At 43.3% G+C, this 16033-nt stretch overlaps 1 protein-coding gene across 5 annotated transcripts in view; it reads left to right on the top strand.

Moving 5' to 3' along the window:
- Positions 1-16033, top strand: part of MINPP1 (multiple inositol-polyphosphate phosphatase 1) — a 121340-nt gene that overhangs the window by 72341 nt on the left and 32966 nt on the right. Inside the window, exon 5 of one of the 5 annotated variants that reach the window (XM_081824379.1) lies at positions 14383-14697. The exons of the other annotated variants lie outside the window; for them this stretch is intronic. Coding sequence (XP_081680505.1) covers positions 14383-14434 — 52 coding nt within the window. The 3' untranslated portion in view covers positions 14435-14697. Of the gene's footprint in view, positions 1-14382; positions 14698-16033 lie in introns of those variants that run through there. 5 annotated transcript variants of the gene reach the window in all.

The following is a 16033-nucleotide window of genomic DNA, read 5'->3' as shown; positions in this document are numbered from 1 at the left end:
TGGCCATGGGGTGGGACAGTTAAGGAAGCCTTCCTGAAAGACGTGAGAGTGGAAATGGGCCTTGAAGAAAAGGTAGATAGACGTAGACTGAGCGAGGAGGTTAGTGAGGGGTTGAGAGAGGTGCTAAAGGAAGGCTAAATCAGGAAGTGGAAATGTTGGGGCATATTTGGGTAAACACATGTGGCCTAGTTCATCCATTGGTCACACATTTACTGAGCCACCCTTGGGGGCCAGGCCCTGAGCTAAGCACTGGGACTAAAACATCACCAAGACACAGACTCTGGCCAAAAGGGAAATGTGGTAGGAGGTGGAGAACAGCACTCCCACCAGAGGGAGACAGGTGCAATGGTGGAATGTTTCACAGCCTCTAGGTTCTCTATAAACAAGAGAAAGAGCAGTTCACATAGGGAGTGCTTTCTAGTGTCCAGATGACCAAGAGAAAATCCTGGCTGCCAAGTGCAACAGGAAAAAAATGTCCCTGGATGTGTTCTTCTATATAAATAAAACATTTGGAAGTTCTCTGCTTGGAAATCTTACGGATATTAGACCTGGAACATAGGCTCTCCGAGGCTGATTTATTATTTATTTATTTATTTATTTATTTTTATTTTTATTTTTTTTTAAGATTTTATTTATTTATTTGACAGAGAGAAAGAGCGAGAGCAGAAACACAAGCAGGGGGAGTGGGAGAGGGAGAAGCAGGCTTCCCTCCGAGCAGGGAGCCCGATGCGGGACTCAATCCCAGGACCCCGGGATCATGACCTGAGCCGAAGGCAGACGCCTAACGACTGAGCCACCCAGGTGCCCATTTTTTTTTTATTTTTTTAAAGATTTTATTTATTTATTTGAGAGAGCGAAAATGAGAGAGAGTACATGAGATGGGGGAGGGTCAGAGGGAGAAGCAGGCTCCTCGCTGAGCAGGGAGCCCGATGTGGGACTCGATCCCGGGACTCCAGGATCATGACCTGAGCCAAAGGCAGTTGCTTAACCAACTGAGCCACCCAGGCGCCTGAGGCTGATTTATTTTACGACTACTTAATTGTCCTCAAGCTGTCGTCTGGGATCAAACTGGTTATGAAAACAGTGTAGAAAGGGCACATCCTAGGTTTTACTTCTGCTTTAATTTTGTACCCTCAAAGTCAAATGTCAGAGAATTTCCTCTTGTTCCCGTGAAAGACAAGAGAGGACATGTGATTTCACACTCATGTGGTACAGAGCAGTTAAATCGGACTCAAGTTTATTCTTGGAGACTCCTGAGTTATTTCCTGATGAGAAATTAATGGAACTTCTGTGTAATCTTACTGTGCGATGTGTGGAGAAGCAGCTGCTCAGCGGCCAACACAATTATGAGTCTCCCTCTCCGAATAGGAAGCATCAAGCACATCACCAGCCTGGATCTGTGCTAATTGTTTTTCTGGAAAAGTTGCTTTAAAGTATTGGGTCATATTAATTTGGAGGCTTCAGGATTCAAATCACCTGAATATTTAGGAGGCCCCATTCAAAATCATGATCAAATGATCAAACAAGTGAAGTAGATTTGAGGTCAAATCGTTAGTCTTCCGGGCCAATTTCATCCAACTGTAGGCTTCATCTCACATCTTGAAGCCTTTTCTACAGATCAGCAAGAGGCTTCCAATCCAGCTTGAAGTGCCAGCTTCATGTTATAACACGGGTGACACTCACAGGTTGGAGAGGGACACTAGTCAGAATGCGAATGCGGCATGGTCGAGTTGTTGGTAGAAGGCTGGGGCCCTCCTGTCGCATAGATCTCATCCCCAGGGAAATGGGAGAGGTCAAAGGATCTGACATCGCCAGGACCCTGTAGCAATCCCCAGGAGGAAAGGGGGCAGCCCTCTTGTGTCCTCCGGAGACTTAACCAATGAGACCAGACTGTCTTCTCTGATAAACTCAGGTCTGTTTTATTAGAGGTAGACTATTAATCCAGTCTTTGTTGTATAAGAATATAGTTTCTGGGGTTTTTGTAAACTTTTTTTTTGAGGTAAAATACATATAAAACATAAGAATTGCCATTGTAGCCGTTTGTTACTGTGCAATTCGGTGACATGAATTACATTCATGATGTGTGCACCCCATCACCGTTAACTGTTCCCAGATTTTTTTATCAACTCAAGCAGAAGCTCTGTACCACTAAGTGATAATTCCTCATGCCCTCCTCCCCACAGCGCCTGGTCACCCCTAACCTACCTTCTGCCTCTATGATGAATGTGTCTATTCTAGATATTTCATGTAAGTGGTATCATACAATATTTTTCCTTTTGTGTCTTGTTTGTTTCACTTCACATGTTGTCAAGGTCCATTCGTGTTGCAGCATATATGAGGACTTTCTTCCTTTTTATGGCTTAATAATGTCCCATCGCATGTATGTGCTACATTTTGTTTATCCATTTATCTGTCGATGGACACTGGGTTGCTTCCAACTTTTGACGATTGTGAATAAGGCTGCTGTGAACATTGGCATCCTAGTGTTTGAGGTCCTGTTTTCAATTCTTTGGGGTATATACCTAGGAGTGGAATTGATGGGTCGTATGGCAATTCTCTGTTTAACTCTTTGAAGAACCAACTAACTCTTTTCCACAATGGCTGCACCAATTTCACATTCCCACCAGCAATGTACAAGGGCTTCCATCTCTCCACATCCTCGCCAACACGTGTTATTTTCCATGTTTGGATAATATTCCAGTTGCTATGAAATGTTTTCTCATTGTGGCTTCAATGTACATTTCACTAATGACGAATGATGGGCACCTTTTCATGCACTTTGGATCATTTGTCTTCTTGGGGAAATGTCTCTTTGAGTCCTTTGTCCATTTTTTAATTGGATTGTTTGTCTTTGTTGAGTTGTAAGAGCTCTTTAGCTATTATAGATATTACATCCTTATCAGATATATGACCTGCAAATATTTTCTCCCATTCCATGGGTTGTCTTTTCACTCTCTTGATAATGTAGTCTTTTTTAAAAGCAATATCTTCAGTTCTTTTCGGGGAGGGTATTTTTTTTTAAATATCTCCAATTCTTAATGGAAGGAGGAAGTCATAATTGGAAACGAAGAAAAATGCAAGGAAGAGATCATGGGAATAAAGTAGAAACATACAGTGGGAGGTAGAATAAAGGCATGTCCACATGAAACATCTGTCACCTTCCCCAGAGCCACAAACTTCTAAGAGGATTTGAAGCCCTCTCCACTTCATCTTACCAGGTTTGCTGGAAACGAATGATAGAAGTTTAGAGCACATATTTCAAGAGTCATACAAACCCGTGCTAGAATTCCAGATCAGCCACTTACTAGCTGATGACCTGGGAGGAGGTATCTAGTCTGTCTGAACTTCAGTTTCTTCACCTTGTAACGATTCAGTGAGATAATATAAACCTGGCGTACAGTAGGAACTCAATAAAGGGTAGCTGTGCATACCATTGTTGTGCTACATCAACATCTAGCCCTGTCTTTCTGACACCCTCTTAGCTCTCCATGTGACCTAGGAGTCTGCCGCTGATCTGCCTGTAGGACAGCTCCCTTGAACATCTCCCTTCTCTGTTGGTCGTTGACCTCACTCACTCTGTGAGGTTGCAACTTTAGTCCTTACCTTTGAAGTACCTACGTGTATTTTCATATCGTGGTGCCCCTGTATATTCTGCTTATTACTTTCAGGGGGATGTGAGGGTTGGGGGGGGGAGTCTGTTTGCCGTCTTTCTTTTTGTACATTTTCCCAGATTTCCTGAAGAACAGAAAAGGGTGGAGTCCTGCATACTTTGCTTTGTTACCTGTAGAATTTGGCTCCTAATTAAAATGAAGGCATTGAGCATCAATGGGCTAGGCAGTGTTCTATATGGAATTCAGATTATGAATGAGGAACAAATATGCAGTAATTAAAGTATAAGGCAGAAAATGATTAATACTTTGAAAATGACACAAGCAAAATGTTACAGATTTATATAAGGAAATATTTACATATGGTCAGAGGATTCATAAAAGGCTTCACGGAAGGGGTGCCTGCCTGGCTCAGTCAGTAGAGCATGCGACTCCTGATCTCGGGGTTGTGAGTTCGAGCCCCACATTGGGTGTAGAGATTACTTAAAAATAAAATCTTAAAAAAAAAAAAGTCTTCATGGAAAAGGAAGAAGTTGAAAGAGTAAGATAGATTGGTTTTCAATGAGAGGATATAAGATTAGTGCTCCAAGTATAGGGAAGAGTATCAGCAAAGACATAAAGGTAGAGTGTTACACGTGTTTTCTTATTTAATCTATCAACCAGGCTAACAGCCTGTAGCAGGGGTCTCTACGCTGTGCCCATCCCTGGGATCCAGAAGTGTTTAGATTTAAATATATGTATCAAAGGGTTTGGATGTATTTTCTGTTCTCTTTGAACTTTTCTTTAATATTTTCACTCTCTTTATCTCTTTGAGCTGCATTCTGGTAGATATACTTTGTTGGACCTTTTGGTTCACTCATTCCCTCTTTAGCAGTGAAGAACCCACAATGAATCTCATCTATTGGATATTTTCTTTCTACAGCTGTGTCTTTCATTGTAATATTTCTAGTTGATTCTAATTCTAGCACATTCTTGTTTCAAACTCTCTGTTGTTTTATGGCTTTTTTTATTCCCACCTAAACTTATTTCTTTGAGGAGTTTGAGAATATCGTCCTTGAGGAATTCACCCTCCACCCAGCACTCATAGGTACTGAACAATACATGTTTATGAATGGATCAAATTGAAATAAATGTCCCAAGAGCTAGAAGCTTCTCAGGGAGGGAGAATCAAGAACACTGATCTCTCTTTCTACTTTCCATCTTCTCAAAAGATGGTACATGAGGATGAAATGGAGAGGTTTCTAAAATGCATTTTACACACTCAGAAATAGTTACAAGAAATTATATTCCTCTAGAGAGGTGCTGGGAAGTCACTTACCTTTTTCCTCCCCTTTAAGCCTTAATATAGAAAGCCCAGAGGACACATCAATCAAGAACTGTTCGTCATGATCAAAAGTTCGTGATGAAATATCACAAAGCAGACCAAGACAACAAACCCACAAACTCATGAGTGGCCAAGATTTTCAGCATCCACAGGCTAACAGTCGGAAGTTTAACTAAACAGTAGCACAAACCAGTAACAAGAAGTGAGAGTAAACTCCGTCTTTAACATTTGAAATCTGAGATCAATAATCAGGTTAACATTGTAATTTGGATTTAGAGGAGATTTTAGCTTAATAATTCTAGCTTGAAACCTGAGCTTTGCTGGGAGGGCTGAGGTTGAGTAATTTGAGTTTCTTTAGGCCACATTAAGAAGCCTTGAGTTTTGCTTGATTGCTATTCAATATGGAACAAAACAAAATATGAAACAGCTGGTTCTGATGAGGTGGGGTGGACATTTAGGCCTGCTAATGTGGGGGCATCCTATTAGAGGCCAGTGTCACAAAAAATAAGATAAACTTTTGCTCTGATAATTTCCATCACTGCTAATTATATTTTCCGTTTCTCCTTATGCCCCCAAATGATGTTTTACCCCATAAAGTTTGTTTTTATTTGGGTTGGATTTGTTCCTTCATTCAGAGATAGAGCGTTTTGAAATAATCATTGATAAATTAGAACTTTGACCATTTGGTAATACCATGGAGCAAATGGGAAGCCACCAGACTGTTCCATCTGCCTAGAGTTTCATAGGTCACATACTTTTTGAGGAACTCCTTCCTGCAGCACTTTAAAGAGTCATGGACTTTGCTAACTTGATTGGCAGGTGTTAAGTGATAGTCATAGGTCGTTTGTTTATGTTTGTGTCCTTCGGAGGAATTGTTCTATCAAGATGTCATGGCAGGAAAAAATAAGCTTACCAAGAAGCCCAGACTTTCCTTTGTGTCATCACCAGAATCACTTTCAAGCTCTGTTCACTGGAAAACCTGGTTTATAAGTAGATTTTCATTGTGTTTTGGTGAAACCTTTTGTGCCAAGTGAATCAGCAAAAACGTTTTCTAGATCTTGATAGCCCCACACATGAAAGCTGCTAATACTCTTCCAAAATGACATTTTGTTAGAGAAGTCCTTGGACAGTAGAAATGACGGATACATGTTAAAATATAGTTACAGTCTTCATCTATGTAAGTGAACCATTGTGCTATACAAACCTTACATACCAGGTTCGAGCACAGCTTTTCAAACATTTATTTGGAAACCTGAGAACGTCAAATATACTCATTCCCCAAACCTCTGCTTCTCCCCTGTGAAATGAATTGCTTCATTAAAACCTAGTTTGTTTCTAAATCTAACAAATCCCCTTGTTGTACATGGGCTCTAAATAGTCCGTTTTAGAATTTTCCAAAAGTGATCCTAGCACGGACTCCAGCTTTCTGAGTATGTTGGACGAGGTTTGGCTCACTTGTGAGAAAGAAATCCAACATTTGTTGAGTACCTACTGCGTGCCAGATGCTGTGTTGTCTTTAGATATGTTCTCTTATTTCAACTCTGTTAACAGCCACGTGCTGTAGCTGTCATGTCCCCATTTTACAGATGAGATTCCCAAGGATCAGAGAAGTCGAGTGAGGTTCCCAAGGTCAGAAAGTGGAAGACCAGGAATTTGAACCCCAGTTATCTGGTCTCTTTCCCATGGTGCCACCCTGCGGAGAGGAAGGACATGGATGGACAGGCCCACTAGCTGGCACTGGGGGGCAGGTGGGTCAGCCTGGCTCTGAGCTCACGGCACAAAGCCTTTCCTGAAGAACAGCTCGTGGCCAGGCAGGCTGGCCAGCACAGGAGCAGGCTTTCCTCCCGTTTTTGGTTCTTGTATAAAAGTGTTCACTCTGGGGTTTCAGGAACAGAGGGTCAGGGCCAGCACATTGCTCATGCATTCTATTTAAACCAATAGCAACCTGGCAACTGTATTTTCCAAGCCTGGCTAGACAGATCATTCTGTTTTGCTCTGTTACTTGCAAGGGAGTATCCTGCCCTTTCAGACTCGGGGCTGGGTGGCAGGCTACATTTATAGAGTGTTCTGGATAATGAGGTCAGGCAAACATTTGAAGAGACAGTTCACAGAGTACAGGGGCACCACTGTCTTTTTCCAGGGCGATCTGGGAAAAGAAATTGGAGGCTGGACCAGACAACGTCTGCGGTTCCCTCTGAATTGGTGAAGCGTGCCAGGGCCTGGCTAGCGGAGACACAGCTGAAGAAAGAACTGTAACAGTATTATTCTAGAAGGATGTATTTTTAGTACACAGTATATAAGGTGTGACCCTCTTCTGTGGAGCAACACAGAATGGAAACTTGCCTAGCGCCAAGTTGCCACCGCATGATGAAGAACTGAAGTGAGCTGAAATTCATAAATCGTGTATATACCTCCAGAGAACTTTCCAGCAGAGACCCTCAGATTTGTTTTTATTTTAATCAGGCACACAGAATTACCAGGGGGGGAATGAAAATAAGCCAAGATTTGGTATGTTGGTACCTCTTGCTGATTTTCCCCCATCAATTTCCCTGAGGTTTTTTCCCTGACTGTCCTCTAACCAGACATGAAGGCAGCGATCTCTGACCTTTGTTGATTTTGTCTCTCTTCCCTACAAACCCTTGGGCCCTAATTTCCAATAGATGTATTTACATATTTAGGAATTCTATCCCTTTACTACGGTGCTAATATTTTCTGCACAATATAAAACAGCCCAGAATTAAATTTTAAATATAAAACAGGCCAGAATTAAATTTTAAAGGACAAAATAAATAAAGATTAAACTTTTTTTTTTTAATTTGAAGATCTAATTGGCTTTATTCAAAATTCATGAATCAGGCAGCATCCCATCTAGCGGGTAGAAAGAGCTCCAGGGAGCTGTACAAAATGCAGAGTTTTGTAGGCAGCAGATGGGGGCAGGAAAAGGAAGTTTCTTAACAAAGAGGGGATTCTTTCAGGCAGGGTCCTCCTTTGGGAAAGGTGGGGTCCACCATGCAGATTCCCTCACCAGTACAGATCAGAGAGTTCCAGACTGACTGGTTACAAGCCACATTCCTGGGACCTTGCTGAAACCGTAGTGGGATTAGATGGTAAGTCTTGGTTTGCCGATGTGGGGCTTGGCACAAGTGACTCCATTTTGGGCTGGTGTGTCCTTAGCACCGCTCTCCACTACTGCTCTGTGGTTCTCTCAGCTTCTGTTGATCCTTTGTGTGGTAGTCGCGGGCCGAGACATTTTGTGCTTGATCCCTGTGACTTCGGATTCGCAGTTCTTAAATCAGTCCTTCTCCGTTCCTTTCCTGACATTCTGGTCTCAGGGAGATCATTCTCTCTGTTCCTTTCCTGACATTCTGGTCTCAGGGAGATCATTCTCCATTCCTTTCCTGACATTCCGGTCTCAGGGAGATAAATCAGTCATTCTCTCTGTTCCTTTCCTGACATTCCGGTCTCAGGGAGATCATTCTCCGTTCCTTTCCTGACATTCCGGTCTTAGGGAGACCATGTGCTCGGTGGTTGGCGGCTGCAAACATGCATTTAAAGTTTTTGAGAGAAACACACCAGGGAGATTACTTATAACTGTCTTTTTTTTTTTTTAAAGATTTTATTTATTTATTTGACAGACACAGCGAGAGAGGGAACACAAGCAGGGGGAGTGGGAGAGGGAGAAGCAGGCTTCCTGCAGAGTAGGGAGCCCGATGCGGGGCTCGATCCCAGGACCCTGGGATCATGACCTGAGCCGAAGGCAGACTGAGCCACCTAGGCGCCCCATACTTATAACTGTCTTAAACAGGATAATTCCCAATGTCCAGAGTGTCCCTTGGGGCCATCATCCCCCCCACACACCCCCCAGACCTAAACCAATCAAAATCAAATAAGTTGAAGACCCCCATTGAAGGAGTCACCCTTTTAAGCCAAATAGCTTGCTCAGGGATCTCAGGTCATGGAATTTCAACCTCCCCCAGAAGAGTTTATCCAGCTGCAGCAGGGGTGTGGGCCCCAACACTGATACCTCCTTGCTCACCTAAAAGATAGACAACAGCTATCCTATTATCAAGAACAACTCTGGCCAGAGAGTCTAAGGATTTTTGTTGAGCAATTCTTGCTTTAGCAATAGATTCTGCAGTGTTCTTAAGAGAGGTCAAGGAGAGGTCCCTGATTATTTCACACTCCGTCCTAAGCAGGGAAGTAGGGCCCTGCCAAAGGAGGTGAATCCCGAATCAGGAATGCCTCTTGGTCATTCCCATTTGAATCTGTGGCTCAAGACTGGTTAAGTGACCGCCACGGAGGCCAGTAAAATTTTACGAATCTGTATACCACACAGGCAGTTTTGTTCTGGTTATTCTTGCCTTGTGTCCCGTTTTTTTGCTTAGAGCCCAGACGGGAGAGGATTGAACCATCAGCCATCAACAGTTGGGAGTGCAGACTGAGGGCTCCACACTGATGGATCGGGAACTGCGCACTGGCACGAACAGTTCCCACGTGGATCAGAATTAAGGGCTGGGGGGGTTTCCTGCTCAAAACCCTGGGAACTGTGGTCTGAAAGGCTAGGGGCGTGGCTCTGGGCCAAGCCCTCTGCCAACTCAACCGGGCTCCAGATTGCAGGTTGATTCCATCAACCTGCCCTTCCCTTCATGGGAAAGCCAATTATATCAGGAGCTCAGGGCGAAGAGAACAGAGCTCAGAACTGAGAGGAACTCACCCAGGGTCCTCAGAAACACTGAGAAAGACGGAGAACTCAGAGGGGTTCATGGGTCCTGGGCCTTGTTTCTCATTGTCCCCGAATACCATCAGAAGTTCACTTTGGATCCCACCACTGCCATCAAATCTGTTAAAAAAAACAAAATTCAACCAAGTAAACCTGAAGATCTCATTGGCTTTATTCAATGACTCATGAATCAGGCAGCACCCCGTCTAGCAAGTAGAAAGGAGCCCCCTGATTAAACTATTTTAAAAGTACTTTAAAAATAAATAAATAAGGGCGCCTGGGTGGCTCAGTTGGTTGGGCGACTGCCTTCAGCTCAGGTCCTGATCCTGGAGTCCCTGGATCGAGTCCCGCATCGGGCTCCCTGCTCGGCAAGGGAGTCTGCTTCGCCCTCTGACCCTCCCCCCTCTCATGTGCTCTCTCTCTCTCATTCTCTCTCTCTCAAATAAATAAATAAAATCTTAAAAAAAAAATTAAATAAATAAATAAATAAATAAAAAGTACTTTTTAAATTGTGTTTTACTTAGTAACGGTACAAAAGCCACTGCTTTTGCTAGGGAGAACAATATGATTATTTAAATATACTTCTTTCTCTTTAAGAAAATATGATTTGTGACTATGATACTGCAGTACAAAATCTGGGGCTAGTTCAGTTTATTGCAATACTTGTCCTCTTTTTTTCTTTTTTTAAGTTTCATTTATTTAAGTCATCTCTACACACAAAGTGGGGCTGGAACTCAGGACCCCGAGATCAAGAGTTGCATGCTATACCGACTGAGCCAGCCAGGTGCCCCATACTCATCTTCTTTTAATGTTTTTTTCCACTGAGATATAATTCACATACCATAAAATTTGCCCCGTTTAAAGTATACAATTTAGTTGTTTTTAGGACATTCACAAAGTGATGCAACCATCACCACTATGTAATTTGAGGATATTTTCATCGCCTCTGAAAAACCTCATACTTATTAGCAGTCACTCCCCACACCCTCCTTCCCCAGCCCCTGGCAACCACTAATCTATCTTCCAGCTCAGTGGATTTGCCGATTCTGGACATCTCACGAAAATGGAATCATGCGCTATGTGGCTTTTTGTGCCTGGCTTCTTTCACTTGGCATAATGTTTTCAAGGTCCATCAACGTTGTATCACGTATCAGTACTATGTTCCTTTTCACGGCCAGATAATATTCTACTGCATGGATATCCCACCTTTTCTTGACCTCTTCTTCAGTTGCTGGCTGTTTGACTTGTTTCCCCCTTCTTGGCTGTTAGGAATAACGTTGCTATGAACATTTGTGTACAGGCTTTTGTGTGGACATTTGTTTTCATTCCTCCTGTATAGTATATGCCTAAGCTTGGAATTGCTGGGTCATATGCTAACTTTGTGTTGATTCATTCAAAGACTATATTCTGAAGTGGCTGCGCCATTTTACAATCCTGCCAGCAGTGTTGTAGGGGTTCCAATGTCTCCATAGCCCCACCAACACTTGTGACTGCCCATCTTTTATTAGAGTCATCTTCATGCATGTGAATGGTAGCTCACTGTAGTTTTGACTTCCGTTTCCCCAGTCACTAATGTTGTTGAGCATCTCTTAATGTTCCTGTTGGTCTTCTGCCTATCTTCTTTGGAGAACTGTCTCTTCAAATCCATTGTCCATGTTTACAATGAGTTATTTATCTTTTATTGTTGAGTAATAAGTGTTTTTGTATATTCTGGACACTAGACCCTTATCACATATATGATTTTACAAAAAAATTTTTTTTTCATCCTGTGGGTTATCCTTTTCACTTTCTGATAATGGTCTTTGAAGCACAAAAGATTATTTTGAGGAAGTCAATTTATCTGTTATTTTTTGGAGGTTGCTTGTACTTTGGGTATCATATCTAATAAACCATTGCCTAATCCAAGGTCATGAAGCTTGATATCTGTGTTTTCTTCAAAGAGTTTTATAGTTTTAGTTCTTATGTTTAGGTCTTTGATCCATTTTGCATTAATCTTTGTACATGGCCTGTTGTAGGAGTTCAACTTCCTTCTTTGAATGTGGATAGTCAGTTATTCCAGCATATTTGTGGGAAATATTATTCCTGTCCCTGTTGAATTATGATGGTACTTTCTCAATTCTATTCCATTGATCTGTACGTCCCAGTACTTGTTTTTTGTTTTTGTTTTGAAAGAGAGAGAGAGAAAGTGCACATGCGGTGGGGAGAGAGACAGAGGGAGAGAGAGAGAGAGAGAATCTGAAGCAGGCTCTATGCCCAGCATGGAACCCAACATGGGCTTGATCTCATGACCCTGAGATCATGATCTGAGCTGAAATCAAGAGTCTGAGGCTTAACCTACTGAGCTACACAGGCGCCCCCCCATTACTTGGTTTTTAATGTATGTCACAGCTGAAAAGATAACTCACAACGATTCTTGGATCAAATGGAAAAAAAATGCATCATTGTATCCGTTTACTAAGCATTTCCTATCACATGAACCAATTACCCAAATGTTTGGTTAAAGATCTAGCTACTGAGTTTCCATCTTTTCTGACGTCTGTGAAGTGATCTTGCAAACCAATAGTAAGGTATTGCATTTTTTTCCTTTTTAATGCATAGATACAAAACTCATTAAAACTCTTAATTTGGAAAAATTTTTAAACAGGTTAACAAATTATTTTTCTATGTGTTCAGAAGTACAACTATGAGAGTTTTTAGGAAGTTGTTATTACACTTTTGTAATTTTAGCAGCAAAAACTGCAGGATAACAAAAACATTTTGAAAGATTTATTTACAAAATGATCTTTCCATAGCTCATGTTTGTTACCTTAAGGAGGACTTAATTTCTTTCTTAAAAGCTGTACTAGGAAGTGTGAGATAAGTCAGCTCTTTAATTCTATTGTTATTCACTTGTGATTACACTACTAGTATCCTCTTCAACCTATGTATGGTTTCTTTGCAGCAAATATTTTTAAGCTACATGTCTATATTGGGAGAGTATGTTAATTAAGACTTAATAATATAATTTGTTGATTTTTTTTTTTATGTCATTAGTTACTTCATTTACCTTTCTTTCTTTCTACATTTTTAGGGGTAATTCTAGTATTTTTCTCTTGGAACTTCTAAGTTGGATGATACTCCTTTTTAAGCTTTTTTTCACCTACTGTGTTTAAATTTGCCTCTAAGAGATGTGTTACCAGCTTTTGGATATTATTGTCATTTTTTAAGAGTTTATTTATTTATTTGAGAGAGAGCGATTGCAAGAGATAGAGCACGAGCAGCAGGGAGAGGGAGAAACAGGCTTCCCACTGAGCAGGGAGCCCAACATGGGGCTCAATCCCAGGACCCTGGGATCATGACCTGAGCTGAAGGCAGACATTTAACCAACTGAGCCACCCAGGTGCCCCTGCATACTACTGATTCTTGAACTTCATTGAGGCAGATTCTATAGCTTGATACTTGGTGGACTTTTGTAAATGTTTGCCCAGAGTTAGCCAAACTGTAAAGTTTGAGGGTGCAGTCTCTGCACAAGACTGCCCCCATATCTGACCCCAGGAACTATAAGGAGTGTCAGCCAGCTTTAACATTGAAAGGAATAGTCCCCAAGCTGGCCCTCATTTCTGACACCCACTACAACTTCAGGCAGTTCCCCTGACACCCACTACAACTTCAGGCAGTTCCCCAAACCGGGCTCAGATTAATAATTTGCCAGAAGGACTCACAGAACTTACTGAAAGCTCTATGGTTATGTTTTTTCTACAAGGAAAGGAGACAGATTAAAATCAGCCAAAGGAATAGACACATAGGACAGAGTTTGGGGCATGGCAAATGCAAAGCTTTCCTTGTCCTCTCCCATGGGGTCGGGATGTGTTACCCTCCTGGCAATGATGTGGGACAATTCCCAGGGGGCTTTGCCAACCAGAGAAGCTCATGTGAGCCTGTGTTCAGAGTTGTCATCGTTGTTGTTGTTTTTAATTTTTAAAAAGTTGAAGATGTACAATGCATTTGATTTATTAAGTGTTCAGAATTCTTTTTTTTTTTTTTTAAGATTTTATTTTTTATTTGCGAGAGAGACAATGAGAGACAGAGAGCATGAGAGGGAGGAGGGTCAGAGGGAGAAGCAGACCCCCTGCTGAGCAGGGAGCCCAATGCGGGACTCGATCCTGGGACTCCAGGATCATGACCTGAGCCGAAGGCAGTCGCTTAACCAACTGAGCCACCCAGGCGCCCTAAGTGTTCAGAATTCTTATTGGGGCTTCTTTATGTGGACATGACAGATTGATTGATGATTGCCCACGTGGTTGAACGTGGTATTCAGGTGGACCTATGCTGTGTGACCCAAAGCCTTCATTCTACAGGCTCTGGGAAACAACAGGAGTAAAGTTTAGGAGTTAAGTCTTATTTCTGAAAACCTCTGTTTAGCCAACTGAATCCAGCCCAAGTTTCCCTGGCTCGGGTCCCATTTTCCCCAGTGGGTAAAAGGTCTCTTGAATTCTTAACTACTCTCAGTTGGAGAGCAGCACTCTCTTTTGTAGGCCTGATCAATGAGGAAACTGATCTTGGTCAGGAAAGCCAGTCCCTGTCAAATTCTTCTCAGCTTGCTTTCTCCTGCAGCCCATTTCCTGACCCTCCCTTTGAGTGATCCGCCCCCCCTCTGTTTCATAAAACTTCGCTGCTGGGTTAGAGACTTATCAGAGGCTGTTTTTCTTCTTCGCTGTGAGCTCCTACCTTATTCATCTTTCCATCCCTAGGACAACCCAGTGCAGAGTAGTAACTACTGTATTGAATGGACTGGAGTTTTGAAACAGAAGACTGGCAGGAATAAGAAAAAGACACAGTCAGTACAAATTTCATCTAGACCCAATTGCTGGTGTTTCTTTAAGAATTTAAGCTCAGGGAGGAGGGGAAAGATGGCGGAGGAGTAGGGGACCCTATTTCAACTGGTCCCCGGAACTGAGCTGGATAACTACCAGACCACTCTGAGCACCCGCGAAACCAGCCTGAGATGTAAGAAGATCTGGATCTCTACAAACAGAATATCGCAGGCAGTTGGTTTTTTTTTTTTTTTTTTTTAAAGAATGAGAGAGAGAGCACATGAGAGGGGATGAGGGCCAGAGGGAGAAGCAGACTACCCGCTGAGCAGGGAGCCCGATGTGGGACTCGATCCTGGGACTCCAGGATCATGACCCGAGCCGAAGGCAGTTGCTTAACAAACTGAGCCACCCAGGCGCCCAAGGGAGTTGGTTTTGAGGTATGAAGCGGAGAGCCGTGATCCTGCGGGCAGATATCGGAGGATAAACGGCAGCGGGAGGGTGCCTGGACGTGGGGATCCTACACCGCCGGTGAGTGACAGCCTCACGCGCTGCGGACGGAGCACAGACTCGCAGACCGGTAGCGTCAGGAAAGGACTTTAGGGCAGCCCCCGGGGTGGAGGACCAGACCAGCGGGGTCACACGCACGCAAACTGCAGCACCCCTGGACAGAAACCGGAGCGACGGTCGCGCGCACGCGAACTGCAGCCTCCGAGCCGGAAACCCAGTGCGCCAGGGTCGTGCTGGTGAACTGCAACCCCCGGGGGTGGAAACCCCAAGCGGCGGAGTCGCGCGCGAATTGGGAGCGGCTGGCGGTTTTAGAAGCACAAAGGGCAGAGACATGCCCCGACCTGGAGGCAGGACAGGGAGCGCTGCGGAGGGACGCACAACCCAGGACGCTGCAGTTTATAGCAGCACGGACAGAAACGGAGACAGTGTGGCCTGCAGAGCTCACTGAAGAACAGACTGAGGTCTCTCTGCTCTGCGGCAGAGGGCAGGAAACGGTCTCTTCTGCTCTGACTTGTGGAAGAGACGGGGAAAGCCGCCAGGGAAAGGCGTCAGAGAACAAAAGCCCCAAAGACTGATTCCCACTGAGCCCATCCCCCGCCACAGGGGCGCAGAGCAACTCCGCCCAAACAGGGTTGCCTGAGTAACAGCGCGGCAGGCCCCACCCGCAGAAGACAGGCTGGGGAAACAAGAGGCCAGCAACCCTAAGGTCCCAAGAAAACAGGTGCATCTTGCTTGGGTTCTGGTCAATAATTTGGACTCTATACATTCCCTCAAACACCCATCAACAGAATGACTAGGAGGAGGAGCCCCCAAAACAGAAAAGACTCAGAAATTATGACTTATGCTGCAGATTTACAAATGGATGCAGATATAACCAAGATGTCGGAGATGGAATTCAGGCTAGCAATTGTGAAGACAATGGCTAGAATGGAGAAATCAATTAATGGCAACATAGAGTCTCTAAGGGCAGAAATAAAGGGGAATTGGCAGAACTTAAAAATGCTATCAATGAGATCCAATCCAATCTAGATAATCTAACAGCTAGGGTAACTGAGACAGAAGAGAGAATAAGCGATCTGGA

The sequence above is a fragment of the Leptonychotes weddellii genome, chromosome 6 (genome assembly GCF_054177405.1).
Source record: "Leptonychotes weddellii isolate Sample4059 chromosome 6, ASM5417740v2, whole genome shotgun sequence".
Classification (NCBI taxonomy): domain Eukaryota; kingdom Metazoa; phylum Chordata; class Mammalia; order Carnivora; family Phocidae; genus Leptonychotes; species Leptonychotes weddellii.
This window is presented reverse-complemented; position numbering and strand designations above follow the sequence as displayed.